Source organism: Ostrea edulis, chromosome 2 (assembly GCF_947568905.1).
Source record: "Ostrea edulis chromosome 2, xbOstEdul1.1, whole genome shotgun sequence".
NCBI classification, from domain to species: Eukaryota; Metazoa; Mollusca; class Bivalvia; order Ostreida; family Ostreidae; genus Ostrea; species Ostrea edulis.
In genome coordinates, this window is record NC_079165.1 from 83,287,795 (window position 1) to 83,309,877 (window position 22,083).

A 22,083-nucleotide genomic window follows, 5' to 3' on the forward strand; every position below is an offset into this window, starting at 1 on the left:
AATTTCCACGTATAAAATTTATTTCAAAATCATTTACATATAAAGCAAAAAGTATGGGTGATAACACTTCACCTTGCATAAGCCCAGTTTCGTTATTGAAATATTCACTAAAAAATCCATCGAATTTAACACATGACTTAACATTACTGTAAAGCGACTTAATGACTTGGAGTAACTTTCCCCGTATACCAACATTACATAGTTTGGACCATGATTTTTATCTATTCACAGAATCAAAGCCTTCTGGAAATCTACAAAGCAACAATACAAACGCTTTTTATTATTCAGAGTTTTGTTAATTAATGATTGTAAAATAAACATGGCGTCAACTGTAGAACATCCGGATCTAAAACCAAACTGCGCATCTGTTAATATATTGTTCTCTTTCTCCCATGCATTCCAAAATTCTGTTATTTAAAACACCAGTAAACAATTTACCAAAGCAACTAACAATAGAAATGCCTCTGTAATTATTGACATCATTAATACCACCTTTTTTATATAAAGGAACGATACAACAGATAATCTATGTTTCACAAGCGTAAACTATAATTAACAATGAAAACAATCATTAGCGATTGCAAAACATAGTTTATCTGATAAATAGATATCTCTCTAAATGAACTTAGAGATATCTCTTAAGATTTAGAGATATCTCTCATTTTAAAGAGATATCTCTTAAAATAAGAGATATTTCTTTAATTTAAAGAGATATTTTATTTTTCGAATAAATAGTAAAAGGGCTTGCCATAGGTCACCAAAGGAAATCTGGCCTAGAAAATTCCTGGATCCGCCCGTACTCTACTGCACTTGGACTCTACTTTCAGTTTCGTATTGCCAACAGAAAATGAAGCGTTTGCTTTTGATATCAAATTCGACGCTTCATGGAAGCGGATATTTAGATCACTGCAAAGACCAAATAAAATCATTCCTAAACAGGTTAGTCCTTATAAAAAATCGACAAATTGAAAGAAAGAAAGAAGTGGGCGTGTATATAGTTATGCGCATCACATGGTTAATCTGAATTTAAGAGAAAGATGAGTTTTTAAGGGACAACTGATATTTTTCAAAGGCTTAAACCTTTTTCCTATCGGTGTTTAAATTACTGTCGAGAGGTACTCCGCCTCTGATCAATAATTAGCCTTTAATTGGGGCTGATGAGTTTAATTGGCATAGACTGATAGAGATTAACATATAGATCGAGTATATACCCTGAAGTTTATATAACATTAATTTACCACTACACTAGCCTAGGCTACGCTAACCAATAATCTCAGGGACGGACAGGGTAAAAGGGGGTGGGTGGGTAGGAGGTGAGGTGCATGAGGTACATTGGGTGAATGGAAGAGCAGTGAAAATAGGAAGAAAGGGGAGGAGTATGGAGGGATAAGTGGAAGCTCTCGTCCTCCCCCAGTAATCAGGTAAACACAAGGAGTATGTCCATGATTTGTTGCCGGATTTCCTGCTTAATTTGCTTCTTCTACTGCAGATTGACATAGTTTTTTTTAATTGCATACATGTACCGGGTGGGTGGATCACCACCTTTAAATTTTCTGCCAATCTTGTCATCTCTTTACAGTTCTGTCCAAAAGGTTTTGTTTGTTCCATATGCACTACATGACCGAGATGGATATACAAAGATTGCTAGGACAGCATTTAATGAGATGGGTAAGTATTCTAATTAAATATGTCCTAATATGATATAGATACATACATCATTAACTAGGACTAGCAGTACCTGTATTCACCGTGCCTTAATTTATTGTACTAATAAAAATCGTATTTCAATGGTATAATAGTTCCAGATGAATTATTTTCTAAGATCAAACTAAATTTTCTCAAGGGTATGACCTTGATGGAATTCATGAACACCAGAATGCAGTAGATGCAGTGAAATCAGCCCAAGCCATCTTCATTGGTAAAGTCACAATTTACTTCATGCTTATCTACTGACTATTTCTGCTAGGTGGAAGGAAATTCCTTTAGCACATGCAAGTTAACTAAGATTTCACAAATTTCAAGAAAATATCTGACTGATGAGTCACAGATTAATTAACTCACATAATATTTGTAGGTGGTGGAAATACCTTTAGACTGCTGAAAACATTGTACGATGAGAAAATAGTGGATGTGATCCGAGAGCGTGTCACCAAGGTAACACATGATGATGTAACTTAATTGAAAGTAACTGTATTCATGTCATGTTGTAAATCTTTTAGTACATGGCACATACATTTGTACCTTGATATTTACATAGATCACCAAGAAAACAACAAACAACCAAGTATCTGCATCAATTCTTACTTTATATACAAATTTATTTCCTTAGGAAAATGTCCCCTACATAGGATCGAGTGCAGGGACTAACGTGGCCACAAAAAGTATCAACACAACCAATGACATGCCAATAGTATTTCCTCCCACATTTGATGCCATCAGACTCGTGCCTTTCAACATCAATCCTCACTATCAGGACCCCGACCCTAGCAGTAAACACATGGGGGTACGTGTGTTAAAGAAGCCTCTAGCACTGCTGATTTACTCTGAGAGGAGAGAATTGGTTTAATTTGTAGAACTGTACACAAATAATAAACTACAAATTTTTTGGTTTTCCCCAACTTTTAAATTTTTAAAAAGCCCCTTTTTCATTTTAAAAGACATCTCAGATTGTGACAGCACCATTATTGACATTTAATGATGTCATGTGGTGCAATCAGAAACACCACTGACAAAATTTTGTATGAGTGTTATCTAGTTTACAATTGATAAACCCTGTTTCCCTCACTTTGTGAAATTGGCATGCCATGCATTTTCATTCAGAGAATTAAAATATTACATATCCCTTAATTTTATGGCTACTGACAAACAAGTTGATGGTGCAGGGTTTTCAACAATCTTGTTTAAAGTCAGCATTTCGCAAATTCTATGGTCGTTATAACAATCTAGTTTGCCAATACAAGATATCGTTGGGTCAAATGCTGTTTGACGTGTTTCATTCTGATTGTTAGGCCGTTCTTGACACACTGATTTTGACTATACAGATAACACTGTTTAACTGATCAAGATATAGGATTCACGGTGAGTGTGACTGGTCAACAGGTGATGCTTACTTCTCCTAGGCACCTGATCCCAACTCTGGTGTGTCCAGGGGTCTGTGTTTGCACAACTCTCTATTTTGTATTGCTTATAGGAGTTATGAGAATGATCACTGTTCGTTATCTTCACCTTTCATGGAAACGAAATCTTTATGGAGGTGTTAACATCTTTGTTTTCTACAATGGCCACATATTGTTACAGGAAACTCGTGAGGCAAGGATCAAACAGTATCATGAATATGAATCCTCACCACCAGTCCTGGTGAGTATACTCTTCAGTATCGGAACCGTAATACATCCCGTGAGATGTGGAGTTTATTCTTGGTTATGTTTTATTACAGGGTCTAAGAGAAGGCTGCATAGTATTGGTGGAAGGAGATAAGGCAACGTTAAAAGGCAAGACAGGAGCCAGGTTATTTGTCAGGTACATTTGACGGAAAAGATTTAAGTGTTTTCTTTTTTATATTTTATTTGCTTGAGTCATTCAGGTTGTTGATGTCGGCTCGTCTGATCAAAAACTTCAGAGATATGCATTCCATTTACTGCTTTTAATAGCTCACCTGACCTGAATGCTCAATTGAGCTTTTCTGATCACCTATTGACTGTTGTCCATCATCTGTCCGTCTGTAAACTTTTTACATTTTCAACTTCTTCTCCAGAACCACTGACCCAATTTCAACCAAACTAGGCAAAAAACATCCTTGAGTGAAGGGCTTTCAAATTTATTCAAGTGAAGGGCCTTGCCCCCTTCAAAGGGGAGATAATCACAAAAATAGAGTGGGGTCACTTAAAAATCTTCTTCTCAAGAGCCACTGGGTCAGAAGAGCTGAGATTTAAATGAAAGCTTCCTGACGTAATGCAGATTCAAGTTTGTAAAAACCATGACCCCTGGGTGTAGGTTGGGGCCACAATAGGGGATCAAAGTTTTACATGCAAATATTTAGGGAAAATCTTTAAAAATCTTCCTCTCAATAACCACTGGACCAGGAAAGTACAAATTTACATGAAAGCTTCCTGACATAGTGCAAATTCAAGTTTGTTAACATCATGGCTCCCGGGGGTAGAATGGGCCCACAATAGGGGATCAAAATTTTACTTACAAATATAAAGGAAAAATCTTTAAAAATCTTCTCTAGAACTACTGGATCAGAAAAGTTTACATTTACAAGAATGCTTCCTGATATAATGCAGATTCAAGTTTGTTAAATCATGGCCCCCAAGAGTAGGGTGGGTCACAATAGGGGATCAAAGTTTCACATACAAATATATAGGGAAAATCATTTAAAATCTTCTGAAGAATCACAGGGCCAGAAAGGTTTACATTAAATTTACATGAAAGCTTCCTAACATAGTACATATTCAAGTTTGCTAAAATCATTCAACCCCCCCCCCCCCCCCCCCTAGGGAAAGGGTTGGACCACAATAGGGTATCAAAGTTTTACTTGCAAATGTATTGGGAAAATCTGAATAGTTTTGCTCAAGCTTGTTTATTGCTAGTAACTGCTGTTCAGGTGAGTTATGTGGCTTATGTGCCTCTTGTTTACTGAAGTGATGTGAAATGCATATCTCTTAATAGATCCGTCTACAACTGTTGCAATATTTTATTTTGTTTACATCATCAGTTATTTGAAGTTCTAATAGATGTACATGTGCAACATCACATAACTGCACTAATAAAGAAGTATGACGTCACGTTATCTATTGTAAATTCTGTTTCGTAGCAGACGTGTAAAACTGTAGTGATTTATCCAGAGTCTACAGTCGTAAATAGGTGTTAACATTTTTTATATTTCTACTAGGGGTAGACATCATGAAAATTGGAATGATTTTTTATATATCACATGCATTTTGTAAACAGTTTCAATGTTTTGTATACAATATATATATGCATTATGTATGAATATTGAGTTATTTGCTCTTTGTATGATAAAACAATTGAATGATTTAAAATTAATGTTATCTCACATGCACAAGGACTGTTTTACAAACCACAAGCATTTAGATACAAAACTAAACATCTGTAGTCTTTTTATGCCCCCACCACATAGTGGTCGGGGCATACAGTTTTACCCTTGTCCGTCCTTCCGCCAGTCTGATTAAAACCAGCCCCCCTTCTCCTATCGACGATAGGAGAAGGGGGGCTGGTTTTAATCAGACTGTCCTTCCGCAACACCCACTTTTCCAGACTTTTTTCTAAATGCCTCAAGATATCATATTAATTTTTTGTATGCAGTTGTATATTGATGAGTTACAGATCGAGTTTGTGTTTTGTTCCAGTTCGTTGGTTTTTTGATGGAGTTGTGCCCCTTTAACTTAGAAAAATCAGTCTTGACCAGTTTTCCGGACTTTTTTTTTCTAAAACTAAAAAGCCTCGAAATATTGAATTGTTTTTTTGTATGCAGATGTATATTGATGATTTACAGATCAAGTTTGAGTTTTGTTTCAGTTTGTTGATTTTGAGAGTTGTTTCCCCTTAAACATAGAAAAATTTATGTATTTATTATTTTGCTGTTAAAACATATAGAGGAATTGTTGTCGAGTTCTGCATTGTACTATATGTGTGTAACATACAATCTGAATACCACATTCAATGCTATATTTTGGTGGATTTCCTACATTTGACTTTACTGCAGGTAGGATCATTTGTGTTGTGCCCACACATCTAGATATCAATGAATTGCTGTACAATTAAACTCTCACTAAAAAATCTACAGCAATTGTTAACAGTTTGGAATGTAACCAGAAAGTAACTAATCTGCAAGACTGGTGATCAACAAAATTTAATCATGCATTAATTGATAGCAAATATTTCTGTGGCAGATTATTTGTGAATTGATAAATCATTGTATAGAATTGTGAATGAATGGAATGTATGATGAAAGTAAAGATTTGCTCAATTTACAGGGGAAAGGAACCAGTTGAATACCAGACAAATGATGATCTAAGCTTCCTCTTGTGATTATACTGGGTGGAGGATGGACGCTTCTATCCACCTGTTTGTGAAAGCAACAAATAACACTCAACTTTAAAGGAGTTTTATTTTAGCAAAACAGCTTCCATATATATATATATATATATATATATATATATAATTCAGCAATGCATACCTAAATGCACACACATGTATACTGACATATTGAATGCGAGTGTTGCATGAAATAAAAGTTGTACTAAATTCAAAACAAAACTATGGTCAGTGTGGTCATATCCTTCTAGAATGCAAAAAATTTTAATCAAGAAAAGGAAACCCAATAAAAATCATTACAAAATGAGTTGGAAAGGAACTTCCAGATTTTTTGTAAACCCTTAAGATAAGACTATTAAACGCTGATTATCTACAAGAGAACATGAATACCGTAGCTGTTTTAGGAGAGGGCACTCTAAGTTTTAACTTGTGCCCAATCCTTTTGTCTTTAATATCTTGACAATAAACAAGAGATGTTTGTAAAACACATATGCCCCCATGGTGCAAAATTGAAAAGGGTTATACACACACATCATTTAATTGATAGTAGTATCATCAATTCAAAATATTGAGCAGACAATATCTTCTTATGTCAAGAGTGAAATGACCATGTGACTTAAAAAGCAATAGGGGTCATCTACTCCTTATGCTGTACCAGTGTACCAAGTTTGGTGTCAATCAAGCAAATAATTCTTAAAATATAGGAGACAATATATTACTATGTCCAGTTCAGCTATTTACTTTTGACCTCAAAATCAATATGGGTCATCTTCTCCTCAAGATGTACCAGTGTACTAAGTTTGATGTCTGTCAAGCAAAAGAGTTATCAAGATATTGAGTGGACAGTACAGGGGTCGAAATTAACTTTTTCTATCACAGGCTAATTTTAGCCTGTGGGTAAAATATCCACAGGCTAAAAATGAAAACCTACAAGCTAAAATAAAGATAATGAAGCAGTGCTCTTTTTTCATATGTCTTTTTTAAATCAACGATTTTCTCCATCATTACTGAGCCTAGTGGGTCAACAGGCATCATTTGGACAGGACAGTAAGTTACACAAGTCATATGATATGGTGCAATGTTTAGGTCTCTTGATTCTCGCACCTCAAATCCACAACCTGTTTACCACAGGTCTAGATCCAGTCTTTCAATTTCATGCCACATCAGGGTTGTCTCATAATGATTTTTCAAAGCGAATCCTGGACTCATGGTTTTATAAGCAGCACGATCACGAACCCCATGAACTTTTTTGCCAATCGTCTACGCGGTGAGCAGTGCACTTGTGTCATCACTACAACCCGACCTCAATATGACAATAAATTCATTTAGATAGGACATTCTCGTGATTCTGATAAAAATGACTACCGGAGGACTTGGTAAAACATAAGATTCCGATTTTTTTTTTTTTTAGATAAATGAATAACAAAAACTTCATACTTGGAATTCAATTTAATCACCTCTATTGGGTGAACAGGTTTATATTTTTCATCATAATGCGATGTCTGACCTCTAAAGCATTTGTTTGACTCCGAGTTTCTTTAAAAAATCATAAAAGACAAATCCAGATAGAAACAGTTGTTGAAATCGGTCGTTCATGTAAGCGTTTGTATGATTCAGAGTGCAAGTTTAAGAAAAGCAAATAGCGCATCACCGTATAAAACGGATACGATACGATCATTGTTTGTAAATCACCACTTGCTAAGATTTTCGAGTGTCCACTATTTTTACTCGCTATTTTTCAAATGTACTCGCATTTTGCGAGTATTTTTTGCTAATTTCGAGCCCTGCAGTATATTACTATGTCCAGTTTGACCCTTGACCATGCAACCTCAAAATCAATAGGAGTCATCTTCTCCTTAATATACACCAGTGTACTAAGTTTGATGTCTGTCAAGCAAAGGGTTCTCAAGATATTGAGCGGACAGTATATTCTTATGTCCAGTGTGACCCTTGACCTTTAAACATGTGACCTCAAAATCAATACGGGTCATTTTCTCCTGAAGATGTACCAGTGTACCAAGTTTGATGTCTATCAAGCAAAGGGTTCTCAAGATATTGAACGGACAGTATATTCCTATGTCCAGTTTGACCCTTGACCATGTGACCTCAAAATCAAAAGGGGTCATCTTCTCCTGAAGAAGTACCAGTGTACCAAGTTTGATGTCTGTCAAGCAAAGGGTTCTCAAGATATTGAGCAGACAGTATATTCCAATGTCCAGTTTGACCCTTGACCTTTAAACATGGGACCTTAAAATCAATAGGGATCATTTTCTCCCGAAGATGTACCAGTGTACCAAGTTTGATGTCTGTCAAGCAAAGGGTTCTCAAGATATTGAACGGACATTATATTCCTATGTTCAGTTTGACCCTTGACCTCAAAATCAACAGGGTTCGTCTTCTGAAGGTGTACCAAGTTTGATGTCTGTCAAGCAAAGGGTTCTCAAGATATTGAACGGACAGTATATTCCTATGTCCAGTTTGACCCTTGACCTCAAAATCAATAGGGGTCATCTTCTCCTGAAGATGTACTGGTGTACCAAGTTTGATGTCTGTCAAGCAAAGGGTTCTTTAGACATTGAATGGTCAATATATTCCTATGCCCAGTTTGACTCTTGACCATATGACCTCAAAATCAATAGGGGTCATCTACTCCTTAGGATGTACCAGTGTGCCAAGTTTGATGTCTTTCAAGCAAAGGGTTCTCAAGATATTGAGCGGACATTATATTCCTATGTCCAGAGTAGATTGACCCTTGACCTTTTAACCTGAAAAACATTAGGGGTCCTCTTCGACTCATAACCAACCCACATATGAAATATCATTATCATCAAGTGAATGGTTCTCAAGATATTGAGCGGACAACATGTGGTCTACCGACCGACCGACAGGTGCAAACCAATATGACCGTCTTCTTTAAAGGGGGACATAAATATGTTCAGTTCAGCTGTTTTAATACAGTAACTTCAGCGAAACCTTTGTAATGGGTGCTGGTTAAATATGTGGGTTATATCAAAAGGATCACACACTTATCAGTTGTTACTGATCAAATTATGTTACAGTAAAATCCTTTAAATGTCCAAGCTATTGCATCACAAGAAGCAGGTCATCATAATAAACAATTTGTATATAATGTATAAATTTTTATATAAACACAGGTCACACATATTTCGTCATGTTTTACTGATTTATAATTACATCCACTTGTAAGAGAGTAAAACGGAGATTTCATATGAGATTTTACAATAGAGAGGACAGATGTTACTTTGATAAAATAACTGCTAGTTATAAGTGAGGTATTTTGCTTAATGCATATATGTAAACATTCAACTAAAAGGCAGTCTTGCATCATCATCACTGTTATAAATGTGAATTTTACAAATTTCCCCTGCACAGCTGAATGAAATGCAAAAATGAGATGGGATTTATTACACACTATACTTCTTTTAAAGTAGAACAATATAACATAGTATGTGATATTCATACTTGGTATTGTATCCAGCAATGACATCTACCTAGCATAAATGAACAAAGACAGATGGACAGACAAACATTGTGGAATGCAAAACATATTTCCTATACAGGGGCTATGAAAAATAAATAATCCTCATTTAATGACACTTAAGGAACCTGCACAGTACAACTGACACAAAACAACAAACATCAGATCCGAAAAAAACTTTGAAAATTCAGTGAAAAGATTGAAAGTAAACTACACGTGATAAGTTGTGTAATTGAAATCATTGGAAGTAAGTGTGGTATAAGAATTGTTTGTTGATGATGTTTCTTGCGCAGGCATGGATCGGCTTTGGTTTTGTATTATTTCTGGGAGTCACATTCTCGACCCTCATAGGTGACTTGCGCATGTTAATTTGTATCATCTGCGAGAATGCATCTTTCTTTTTTTCCGTGGCGGAGAGCAGCAGTATTCTGCCACGGTAGTGCGTGAATCCCAGTAAAGGTAAATGGGAGGGAGACAGTTTCATCAGTGTCTGGAATTTAGCTTTGTAGTCGTCGTCTTTTTTCACAATATTAAACTTAGCAATGTCACCCTTAGCAGTTATAATAAAGTTCAAATGTCCAAAGGATGACACAGTTATAGGTTGTTCCAGATCCAGCTGACCTACGACCTTGCATTCCCGTGTGCGGATTTCAAAAACCTGAATGGTCTTGACAAATTGTCCATTTTGATCAATGCCTCCAAAAACAAAAATCAGTTCTCCGATAACTGTGGAGGCTGCGGAGTGGACAGGAGTCACCAGTTCTCCCATAGTTCTCCACTTCCTCCCGCGAATGCTGTACTCCTCTATGGAGCCGAGTACGTTCTTTCCCTCCTTGGCTTTTGGATTTTTACCTCCAATGATGTAGATTGACTCTCTCACAGCTGCCATCACATGACAAGAGCGTCCTCTCTTCATCTGAGCTTCACACAAATTCCATTCATTTCGTTCTGAATCGTAGTGGAGCAGGTTCTTGGAATTATTTGTTCCTCCTGCCAGATACAGATCACATTTAAAGGTCACGACCTGAAAATCCAGACCAGGGTTCTGATCCAGAGGTATTGGTGCTAAGGTGTACCATCGGTTCTGGTTAAAACTGAAGGCCCACAGACACTTGCCGTCCTGATAGAATGATCCTGATCTTTCCATGTCGTATTCTGTAATCACCATAGTAACTTCCTCAAAATCATCACTGCTGCGTAGGTGAAATCTTGATGAACAGAACTCTTGTTGTCGAGCTGGTAGCATGTGGTAATCCCTAGTTTCGTCAAGATATTGCAAACAATTGTCGTCCTCTATCAACAACTTTTCTTGGTATAATTCACTTAGAAGATACTCTGGGCTAATGTTGATCAATCTCACATGTCTGAAGAGTTTGGCAATATCTTTCACTCTGTTCTGCTCGTCTGCTTTTACCCACCGTAAGACTGCCTCACAGATTTGTTCTTCATCCACGGGAACCAGATCATCATCCCTGACGATACTCAAAATGTCATCCATATCCAGTTCATCAAATTCCTTTGTCTTCCACAGTCCATTAAAGCCTTCCATCACATACGGCCGGCATTTTTCAAGCAAGATATTGCACCCAAATTGTCGTGCCAGTTTGAATATTTCCAGACAATTTTCTGTATCCATCTCTTTGCTAAGGAATTCTTCACATGATTCTTGCAGGGCCTGTACCTATATTTCCAGAGAGAAGAAAATGCTTCATTACATGTAGAAAGTCAATGGATATTGATCATTATATACATTTGTACTAGCCAAAAGCAATTGATTTCAGATCAGTTTTTTAAAATCTGACATAAATTCTAAAATATTCTGACACTATTCATGAATTAATTCTGACACTATGAATATTTTATTCACATGTATGTGCACATCGATTTTATATGATCTTTTCTCTCACATTTGTAAAGCGCTTTAGAGAACTAAAGTTGATAGGGCGCTATATAATTCTTTTAATTACAACTACAATCACAATATGTTGGTTTTCCATTTTTAATCCTACACGGTAAAATTATTAACTTTCATGGAGATCATACATACTGTTTTCATGATGTGAACATATACATGAATATAAATCCTCTATGAACATGAAAAAATTTACTCCTCTGCACATTCAGAGATTGTAGCCTATGCGAAATTCCCCAAACTTTCTGTGAAAAAGCGGCAGTCACCCAGCTAAGGACTGGTTGCAGTCACTGTGGCTTAACTTGCTCAATCGATGCATGCACTCTATTGTGTTGAGCTAGTTCAACGGTGTTACATTTATAAGTTTTCTGTTACATCTTCAACTGCTCTTCTGCACAGATACTCAGTAGCTCCCAAAATCTAATTGCTTAGTGACCAAATGTATCTGTGAACATCTTAATGAAATCTAAGCGCAAACTTCTATGATATCTTGTGAAAATGCAACCTCACAAACAGGACGGAAGAAATAGCCCCAAAACAACGAAAATTTGACCACAAGAAATTAAAGTGGTTAGTGTCATATTTTGAAACATGCTCTTCATCTCAAATACATATGTACTCAGTCTGGTAATTAATAATCATTCTAACAAGTTCAGTGGGGAGATCTACTGGGAACCCTTTGGACTTTACAGGATTTGATCATATGATTGTCCCACTTCATATCCTAGTAAAATATTTACTTTTTAAGTGTAAATTAATTGAATATAATTGGGTGAATGGTGATACAAAGAATGAGTACAGGTCCCCCCCCCCCCCCCCCCCCCCCCCCCCCCCCCCCCCCCATTTCATTATTGAATTTTCAACTTTTCCTTTTCTAACACCAAACATTTAAGATGAAAGCATATATAGGGACTGTAGCGATACCTGGAATAAAGCAGCGGCCCTGAGGAGTTCCACCACATTGTCTCTGCTGATGTTTTCTTGTCCGGTGTATATGTAGGTTCTAAAGGCCTCGAATGTGGCTTTTTCTATATCCGGCAACTCCAACGTGTTACTGGTAGTCTCCAGAAAGCCTGAACTAAACATGGACTTGAAATACGGTGAACCTATTTTTAAAAAAAAAGGAATTAATAGGAATAAATGATACAGAAATAGAAAGGGAGAATTGTGCATTGATTTGATACTCTATCACTGGACTGCTCGAAGCTTGTACTCTGGACCAGCTGATGGGTTGATGCACCCCCATCATTTACAATAATGACGTTAGCATTTAAAGAGAGTTGTAAAAGAACATATATCCTTGACTCAGTTAAAAAGTAATTCTGGAGATTAAATCAAATATCAATTATCATGTATTTCATTTACATCAAGATATCGACTGAAAAAATGGTCAGAAAACTGCACCTGCATGTGCTTCTATCATTTTAAAAATGTTATTCCTTGAACAAGGAATATTGCTGATTCTCCTGATATGTTTCGTGAAAGCAGAGGACACTTTTGACAACGAGTATATTATCTAAGATTTACATTACATGGTGCAGCTCTTTCTGACTAATTCACTAATGGTTTTTGCATTTAAGGATTTTGATATAATTCTGAATTTCTCAAAGCTTCTAAATCAGCCTAATGCACTATATAAACTGTGGATAAAATGCAAGGAAAATAGTTCTTCATAATATTTACTTATGTGGGATTGAGAAATTCCACTTCAGGACAAGATATGCAGTCTAGGATTCAGCAAAGCCTTGTACCCGAGACTGAATCTTGTCCCCTTAGTGGAATTTGCCAATCCCACACTCGTATTAATAAAGGATTCTATAATTCCATCTGTATAGTTTAGGCATGATATTGATGTAATAGAATATTACCTGCAGCAAGGAGAAGCTTATGACACGGAAAGCTCTGACCCTCAACAATGATCTCTACGTCCGAATTTTCTCCTCCCATTCCCATCTCCATGATGCCAGCCATCATGCTCTGTAGGTATCGTTGTCGGGCACTGTCGGACATACTGCTACTGAAGGAATGACCCATGCCAGACCCTCCTGGGGGACCCGACTCCGCCATCCTGAATTAACTTACACCCGATACTTCACCAACAACCTACTAAAATTTTAAAGGATTTTATATGATTTTAGTCAGCAGAGACTCAATCCATTCTAAATATTAACAAACAGAGAGGTACTTTCACATCCCAATGACACTACTCCTACAACAAAGAACATGTTTACGCCATGTGACGTGTCACGAATCGCTGCTAGGCCTAGATCTGACATGAGATCGAATTTTTGTTTATTATTTCCTACCTTCAGGGTTTAAAATTGTGAATGACCAATCAAGCGCTTATCAATATTTAAACAGTAAAATGTCTAACAATAAAAAGCCCTTAAGTTACACAGTGTAATTAGGGCATATAATCTTTATATAATTAGAAATCCTTTGTGAACTTACCCGCAGGCCGTCCCAAGCTACACTTTTAAAAGTGAAAGTAGATATATCATGTTGTTAGTAGTTTGAGCTGTAGCGTTTCGTGATCATACGAGATAAAGTATGAATAGTGGTAGTCCTAGATATTTTTTTTATGAATAACACTGTAAAAAATAATCGAAAAGTTTTAATGTAGACTTGTAGGCCTAATGAACAATGTTTCTCACCTCCAATCCCGATCGACAAACGCATGGTACAGTTTGTTTTCAAACTGACGTAACTGGTTAACGTGATTTGTTACAGGTATTGAATATTAGGCTTCTTTTGGCCATTTCATAAGGTTGCATGTATAAATTTACAATTAGTGAACAAGATGGAAGAACGCAGGGTCTCTCTCTCTCTCTCTCTCTCTCTCTCTCTCTCTCTCTCCATATTGGATGATTACAGATTGTTCTATCTAATATGGTTATTATTGACTATTAGGCTACTGCTTAATTTTAACCGCAAAGGTGTCTTTAAATTAGAAGACGAGTCATACTGCACAGTCAAGGTAATTTAAAGTATTTCAATCAAGGACATTATAATTAAGGGTTGGGATTTTAAAATTTTTGGCATTAAGTAAATTTTATTTAAAGTCGGCACTATATACATTCAACATGTCAAACAAAAGCTCTGTAGAGCTTTTTAACCGACATGGCATGCATGAACAAATGAAGTTGTGTATTATAGCATTAACTTGATTGTGTGGTATAGTAGGAGAAAATATTTGGCTGGACTGGGAATCAAACCTGGGACCCCTACATTACTAAGTCAGGTGTTCTAACCAATGAGATACCTAAGCTGATATCCACGGACCATAAAGCCATAACTACTACAATGTATTACAGATGACAATGATCAGGGAGCATGCAGTGAAACTACAACTCTCAAAAGGGACACACCCACCCTTGTAAAGGAGCACAGAATATTTTTGTAGAAATACAGGTGGAAGTACAAAATCCTGGTCACTGCACCAACTGTAATATAGTTGGAGAAAATCTTTGGCTGCACCAGGACTCGAACCTGGGACCCCTGCATTACGAGTCAGGTGCTCTAACCATTGAACTGTCCAGGCTGATATCCACATTTCGTATAGACTTATAACTACTATTATATGAGTACAAGGCAGCACCCCTGGTATCAGGTTAAATTATTTTAGATAGAGTGAATAAAATATTCAACAATTAATTACACGTAAAAACAGTACAGTGCTCATCAAACTTGGTACACTAGTTCCCAATTATTAAAAGGAAGAAGCCTTCTGTTTTTCAAGGTCAGAAGAAGTCTATTGTTTACAGTTATCAAGGTCAAACTTGCTTAAGTAATTCTAAAGGCACAAAACAAGATTGAACAATACTAATAGGGCTAGGATAATCAAAATTGATGTACACATTCAATGATTATCATAGATAGATAGTACTTGGTCTGTCTGTCTGCCTGTCAATACCTTGTGGGAATAATAAGGGAAGGATAATTAAACTAGGTATGTATCTTTCCGATATGGTGAAAGGAAGATGCCTCTTATTTCTTAAGGTCATATTTTAGGGGGTAATCCTGAAGGAAATTTAAACAGTACTGTGTAATAAAATTAACAGAATCTTCAAACTTGGTATGCATACTTGCTCTGCTGTTGATGCTAAGTATATTTTAAAAAGTAATGAATTTGCTTCTTAAGTTGTTTTTCATTGGTTTCTGCAATTTGAAACCTGTCTAATCCGATATTCTCTTGGAGATATATACAGTGAAACCTGTCTAATCTGACATGCTCTGAGAGATATACAGTGAAACCTGTCTAATCTGACATGCTCTGAGAGATACATATAGTGAAACTTTTCTAATCTGACATTCTCTGGAAGACAAACTTTTATTGGGTTGGCAGATTGCATAGAGTAGAGATAATGGGAAAAAGATAATTAGGAAGGAAAATGGGGTCAGAATTCACAGTAAAATGGAGTACACAGGTGGTGGAGTAGACAGGTTTAACTGTACATATATACTACTCAAAATTTGATAAGGATCACTAGGTTATATGTGTGTAATATACCACTAACATAACAAAAGACTTAAATTTGACTCAGAAAGGTGTTTACTCAGGTTATGAATGAAAATTCATGAACGGCATGAACTTTTATCAATACGGAATGCTTGAAATCTGATAACAACACCAAAAGGCATTTCATTACAAAAAGTTAACAGCAAACCAGAGAAAGAATTACACAGTTTTTTGGGGATAGTCCATCATTACACTTAGTCGATGAAGTGTCAATACCGGGTATGGCCTCCCCTTGCATCAATGACGGCTTGACAACGTCGAGCCATGCTGTCAATAAGCACCCGGCTGTTTCCAATGGGAAGGTTGTTCCACTCTTCCACGAGGGCATTTCCAAGCTCTGCCAAAGTCATGGGTTGTGCTCTACGGTGTGAAAGGGCAACCTGTAGCATGTTCCATACATGCCCAATCGGATTCAAGTCCGGCGAGCTCGCTGGCCAGTCCATGCGGACAATTGTCTACTGCTGAAGGTACTGCTCCACCACCCTGGCACGATGAGGAAGGGCATTATCATCCATCAGGGTGAACTCAGGGCCAACAGCACCGGCGTAGGGTCTGACGTAAACATCGAGGATCTCATCCCGGTACTGCACCCCCGTCATTGTTCCTCTCTCCAGGAGATGAAGATTCTGTTCTTCCATCCCTGCTGATTCCACCCCAGACCATGATGGAACCACCATCATAACAGTCATGTTCACTGATGTTGGCATCATGGAAACGTTCACGTTGTTGTCGCCAAACTCGGTGCCTCCTGTCTGTAAAGTCCAAACAATACCTGGACTCATCGGTGAACAGAACTTGAACCCAATTGTTCTGTGTCCAAGTGACATGATCTTCAGCCGAGTCCAATCGCTCCCGCCGGTGTCGAACAGTCAGAGGGACTCAAACACATGCCCTTCTCGAGTTGAGACCTGCATTGTGAAGCCGATTCCGTATCGTCTGAGTGGACACATTCACCCCCGAGGCATTCAGGAGGTCGTTACATAGGCTGGTTGCTGTCCAGATGGGATGGCGTCGTGCCTGAAGAGCCACAAAATGGTCTTGGCGTTGGGTTGTCGACCTCTGACGACCACCCCCGTGTTGGTGTGCTGCTGTACCAAAAGTTTGCTGTCGGTTCCAGGCCCTGTTTACAACGCTCTGGCTGATGTTTAGTGCATTTGCAATGTCACGTTGTGAATAGACAGCGTCAAGTATTCCAATACATCTGTCCAGTTGTTCTGTCGTCAGGCGACGCCTTACACGTTTAGGGGGCATTGTGTTGATAAACGTAGTGTAAACACTCAAGTGAGTTTGAAATTTTAGAAAGATTCAAACACCAATGCCTGAGTGAAAATTGTGCAATGGTAGCAAAAGCATAAACTGTGATGAGAAATGCATTTCCCATGGCATGAAATGCACGTGCAAGTTTGTTGAAGACGTTTTTGATTTCACTTGGACACAATATTGCCAGTTATGCAGTTATTAATTTTTTAAACAGAAAATATCTATGATCCTTATCAAATTTTGAGTAGTATATAATTCTGTATTGAACAGGACAATTAATATAAACTTAAATGATTATCTGTTTATTGTTCAGCCTTTGGCACAGCAAGATTTATCAAGCAGTTAATGGTGAGTATTGTATTTCTTTGAAAGAAATTGAATTGTAAGAGTAAATAATATTAGAAAAAATGCCTTTTTCTCTTCCACATTACTGATATAGTAAAGAGAATTTAAAAGAGTACATAAAACCTTTGTCACATTTCACTTTTACACTACTGTGTAGTCCATTGACTTACCAGTATTAGACAGTAGATACGGAGAGGAGTCCCCTGCTTCTTGGAAGAGGCTTTCCCTGATTTGCATTATTTTCCCGGACGAGGATTTGATTATACAGAAGATATTTTTTTAAAAAGAATATATAACATTTAGAAAGCACACTATACCCGATTTTAAAGTGGTGTTGAGTGTTATTGTGCCGACAAGTGTTGAACTTCCTGTTTCCTGGGATGGTGTTTTCTGTGACATAAACAACAAGTAATCTGTTACTCGCCTATCCGTTAAGCTGTTTATCGATCTTTGCAATCATTGTTATATGTATCTTCATACAACATCAGAACAGCCCCTACTCTGGATGTGAACAATGACTAGATATTTGTTTCTTGGTCACGTTGCTCAGGTGACCTAAATTGCTGTTAGTTTGCATCCGGTGTTATCCATTGTGGGTTCACAATCATCATTTTTAACTTGATTCCATATTTCCAATTCTTTTCAGATTTGGTATGAAGCATCTTTGGGACAAGGGGGTCATAAATTGTAAATTTCAGAACTCATGCATCCACGGTGTTTACGGGTGGGACAAACACTGCCAAAAATGGACCTGTTTCACAAAATTTTCCTCTGTAACTGCTCATCTGTAAGAAAAACTAGGGATGTACCGAAATTGTGAATTTCGCAATCACGATTTTGACTCAAGGGCGGGTCTAAAGTAGTCATATAGTGTTAATGTTACCTATGTTATGCAAAGACTTTCGTGAGTATGGGCACTTTCAGGGGCATTTGTGTTGTTTTATACTGCTGCTAAATATTAGAATTTAGCTTAGAATGCAGAAAAGGAACGGATCAATTCAGGGTAATAAAAGAAAAAACCTATTGGGCCAGATTTTGTTTTAGTCTTTACAAAAAGCTCATCCATATGATTTTAGGCCAAACAAATGCAATGGAGTTGTTTTTCACAATGCCTTTAATTTAGTATGTGAATATAGGAGGAAAGTTTTAGTAGATCTCTTATTACAATGTACATGTAGCATGATACATGTATTGTTTGAGTTTAATGATATTATATATTTTTGTAATGAGAATATCCAATCTTAATCACTTTGGGACAAATTGCTTACTTGTTTATATATATTTTTTCTTTCAACATTAAAACATATGATTGATGCATGAATTCAAAATTATAAAATGGAAATCTGAGGTAGTGTAAACCTTATATAAACTCAGCATTCTTTTATACATCACACAGGTACTTGTCAAGTAACACAGAATAAATGATGATTGTCCTTAGAACAAAGTCTGCTACCTTGAGATATAGTTCCACTTGATTGCATTTGTGTACAGGGAGTTTGTTTTCTCATAAATGCGTTTTATGTAAAGAATGAACATGCATCTTTTAACTAGATTATTGAAGGAAAGTATATTTTTATAAAAAAAATTATTTTAAAAAAGAGTGTTGGAAAGGCCAAATTGAAAGAAAAATGTAAAAGTATTCCATGAGGTGGATTCGAACCTTAACAAAAAGGAACCTCTGTGACAGCAGTGTTGCTGACTGAGCTGTTCTAAGCACAAGTAATACCTATTTTTTGGTGAATTTCGACCCCAGGGCGGGGGTGCCCCTAAAAATAATATTATAGATTTTTCTAAAGATTGTAACCTATCAAAACATCAAAATAAATCTTAGGGACAGGACTGCCTTGAAGGACTTTAAAGCCTGAATTCATGTTCAAATCTTTGCTTAAATGGGAAAAATGCTATTTCGACCAACTTTGAAGGTTAATTTCAACAATGTAGATAATAAATAATAGGTTTGAAATAAAAATATGAAAAATTTAAATATATGTATGAAAGAAAATAACAAAAGAAACTTGAAGTTGATGTAGCAATGTGACTTCTTCTGGAAAATTGTTCTCCCGTATAGGTCTATTTTTATCCTGAATTGATCCTTTGTTGATTTGGACTACAGGTTGTACTTTTGATTTGGACTACAGGTTGTACTTTTGATTTCCCTCTGAAAATAAATCCCACTTTTTTGCTTAATTGAAGGATATCCCTGGAAGTCCTGGGACTTCCTTGTGAAGTCCCACTTCTCCCATGTCCTAATGCAGTGGGATAATACAGGACTTCATGTTTCTGCATTTGTCCTGGAATATCCCACTTACATCAAGAGTGACTTTGCAAGAATTTCTAGGACATATTTATTACCTAAATGTCTTACAAAGTCCCACTCTCATAGCAGCAGGTTTTTCTAGGACATTCTTGTGTTTTTCAGGACTTTATTATAAAATGAAGACGAAAACATCGTCCCAGAAATTCCCTAAAAATCTCATACTTGATACATTCAAGATAATGCAAGACTTTACATTGCTTTCCAGGACTTCGTATTAAAAGTATGCAAAGAGAGAAGTCTTGCAATTACCCTCAAAATCTTACAACCAGTGAAGTCAGATTATAAAGGACTTTAATGAGGGTTACAGGACTTTTAGATATTAATTGTTACAAAATTAAATCCTTGTCATATCAAAGAAAAGATTTTACATTTTCTGGATTACCTTGACATGTCATTGCTACATAGTTCAGGCTAAAAAAAACCTATAAGAACAGTGAATGATTCGTGGATAAGAACATTTATGTATACAACAACAATCATGTCATAATAAGTTGTAATAGAAAAGACTATATTTCATCAAAAGTAGACTTGCAAAATGTTGGCTATGAGAACACTTCTTATAAATTTATAATGACAACAATCTGAACTTGAATAAAAATCACTTTACTGTCAAATGCGCTATTGAAATCCTCAATGTCAATTGAAAGACTACCATAATTTGAGTTTTGAGATGCTTCATCACAGGAGTTCAATCGGGTTTGTCATGTTTTTTTTTTAGGTTAGAATATTGTCCAGTGTATTATTAAGATCATTTTGATAACAGATTTCCAGTTCCTGGGCTACCTTCTTCAAAATAAAGAAGATCCCTTTTTGTGAAAGAATGTTAAAAAATTCATCAGATTCTGTGGTAGGCTTTTCCATTTCCAGAGATGACACAGCGGCATTAATGTTCGAAACTGAACTTAAAAAAATGTCTGTATCAAAAGGATTGCAATTCAGGCTCAAGTGATGATAAGTTAAAAGGATTTTCCAATGTCACGGTCGTATCACTTGAAGTACCAATGGCATATCAACTTTTGGATGTCACCACTGAAGATTGCAGTTGATGTTTTAATATTTAGTACATTTAGGAATTCGCATGTTTACATCTTTCTTGCACAGCATGTACCTTTTGGGTTCTCAATCTCCTGCAATAATAATTAATTACAAATTATTAATGAAGAAACTTAATTTTCAAGACACTTATTAAAAATTTTATATTTAGAAAAGTTTCTTTGACACATCAATGTTTTGAGGTGCAAATAGCAATAAATTATCACTGATGGATACAATCAGCTTGCCATGCTAAATTTTGTAACCGTACTGTCCGTAGTTATTTTACGAAGCAGTAATAATTACAGAACAAGGTCAACTGATCGAAACAGAATCATAATGATGGATATCCATGATACAATGTTCTGGTGATTATACCCTTTCCATCTAGATCGAACCAGTCAATGGTTTACGTTAAAAAAAAGAGTAGTTTGTTTTGATATGTTAAGCTGTAAATAGAATGATTGTATCGAGGAATTTCGAGTGGTCCAGCGATCAAGCGTGTATTTTTCCAGTGCATGTAATCATTTACAAACGTAAACAAAATAAGCATATGGTACTTACAGAGTTTCATCCGTTACACCGTAGTCCTTTTTCATTCCGATGTTATTGATTTCCATTCACAAATCTTTAAATCATAAATGACTTCTTTGAAAGTTGTAACTTCCGGTGATGTCGTTTCGGTCAACTTGTACAATGTACGAAGCTTGTCGTGTTTTTTTCTTCTCCCCGTTCTAATTCGATATAAGATATATCATGTATAAAATATATCATATGTATATATATGAAGTCTTATACACTGGGTTTCCACTGGTCGATTGTATAACTTTCTACTGATCGTCTTTTGGTTACGTGTTGACCTGGGGACGAGTCAGTCAGTGTACGACTTGACGTTCACGCAAGTGATCAAAGCGCTTTTTTTTCAATGTTCCTTTCTGGGCGCGAAGTCAGGGAAATATTCGCAAGGATGGAGAACATTCAACAGAATCAGTATGCAATCAAGCATGGAATGGATTCCAGATAGGAATATAGGATTCACCTTACACTCAGAAACTGGGGGATAGGCCTAGTTGTTCAAAATACACGGCGTTGCTGGTTAGTATTTTTTACTTTTGGGTTTGTAATAATTCGTCTTTTTT

The 22,083-nt window shown here is 36.5% G+C and overlaps 3 protein-coding genes and 1 long non-coding RNA gene across 9 annotated transcripts in view; 2 read left to right on the forward strand and 2 right to left on the reverse strand.

The window, feature by feature from the left end:
- Positions 1–782: 782 nt before the first annotated feature.
- On the forward strand, positions 783–6,282 carry LOC125681649 (alpha-aspartyl dipeptidase-like). The gene is made up of 8 exons (XM_048921816.2): positions 783–939; positions 1,580–1,668; positions 1,844–1,918; positions 2,075–2,154; positions 2,330–2,503; positions 3,298–3,357; positions 3,437–3,519; positions 6,000–6,282. The coding sequence occupies exons 1-8, from the start codon at positions 848–850 to the stop codon at positions 6,052–6,054; spliced, it is 708 nt and encodes a 235-aa protein (XP_048777773.1). The 5' UTR covers positions 783–847; the 3' UTR covers positions 6,055–6,282.
- Positions 6,283–9,185: 2,903 nt separating this feature from the next.
- Positions 9,186–19,479, reverse strand: LOC125681648 (kelch-like protein 24). Of its 3 annotated transcripts, none has more exons than XM_056155201.1 (4): positions 17,913–19,479; positions 13,340–13,577; positions 12,396–12,577; positions 9,186–11,240 (listed from the first exon to the last, which is right to left on the reverse strand). In XM_056155201.1, the coding sequence occupies exons 2-4, from the start codon at positions 13,536–13,538 to the stop codon at positions 9,798–9,800; spliced, it is 1,824 nt and encodes a 607-aa protein (XP_056011176.1). In that variant the 5' UTR covers positions 13,539–13,577; positions 17,913–19,479; the 3' UTR covers positions 9,186–9,797. The 3 variants fall into 3 exon arrangements, with proteins under 3 accessions (XP_056011176.1, XP_056011174.1, XP_056011175.1); XM_056155199.1 differs by having other exon boundaries at positions 17,766–19,479; XM_056155200.1 differs by lacking the exon at positions 17,913–19,479 and adding an exon at positions 13,923–14,270.
- LOC125681646 (ATP-binding cassette sub-family C member 4-like) overlaps positions 14,154–22,083 on the forward strand; it is a 58,652-nt gene continuing 50,722 nt past the window's right edge. Inside the window, exons 1-2 of one of the 4 annotated variants that reach the window (XM_056155193.1) lie at positions 14,154–14,201; positions 14,786–17,598. The gene's annotated coding sequence lies outside the window, so the exon portion shown is untranslated. Of the gene's footprint in view, positions 14,202–14,321; positions 17,599–22,083 lie in introns of those variants that run through there. The other 3 variants (XM_048921809.2, XM_048921812.2, XM_056155194.1) reach the window with 3 other exon arrangements.
- Positions 20,186–21,768, reverse strand: LOC130051922 (uncharacterized). Its single transcript, XR_008800196.1, has 2 exons — positions 21,509–21,768; positions 20,186–21,039 (listed from the first exon to the last, which is right to left on the reverse strand). It is a non-coding gene; the product is annotated as an uncharacterized LOC130051922 (long non-coding RNA).

What these genes read in the sequence shown, in the direction of transcription:
- LOC125681649 (XM_048921816.2), top strand. Translation starts at nt 848, where the DNA reads ATGAAGCGTTTGCTTTTGATATCAAATTCGACGCTTCATGGAAGCGGA. An exon ending in ATAAAATCATTCCTAAACAG is followed by an intron (nt 940 to 1,579) that starts GTTAGTCCTTAT and finishes ATCTCTTTACAG; the next exon opens with TTCTGTCCAAAAGGTTTTGT. An exon ending in GGAGCCAGGTTATTTGTCAG is followed by an intron (nt 3,520 to 5,999) that starts GTACATTTGACG and finishes CTCAATTTACAG; the next exon opens with GGGAAAGGAACCAGTTGAAT.
- LOC125681648 (XM_056155201.1), bottom strand. Translation starts at nt 13,538, where the DNA reads ATGGCGGAGTCGGGTCCCCCAGGAGGGTCTGGCATGGGTCATTCCTTC. An exon ending in TAAGCTTCTCCTTGCTGCAG is followed by an intron (nt 12,578 to 13,339) that starts GTAATATTCTAT and finishes TTTTAAAAATAG; the next exon opens with GTTCACCGTATTTCAAGTCC. An exon ending in GGGCCGCTGCTTTATTCCAG is followed by an intron (nt 11,241 to 12,395) that starts GTATCGCTACAG and finishes CTGGAAATATAG; the next exon opens with GTACAGGCCCTGCAAGAATC.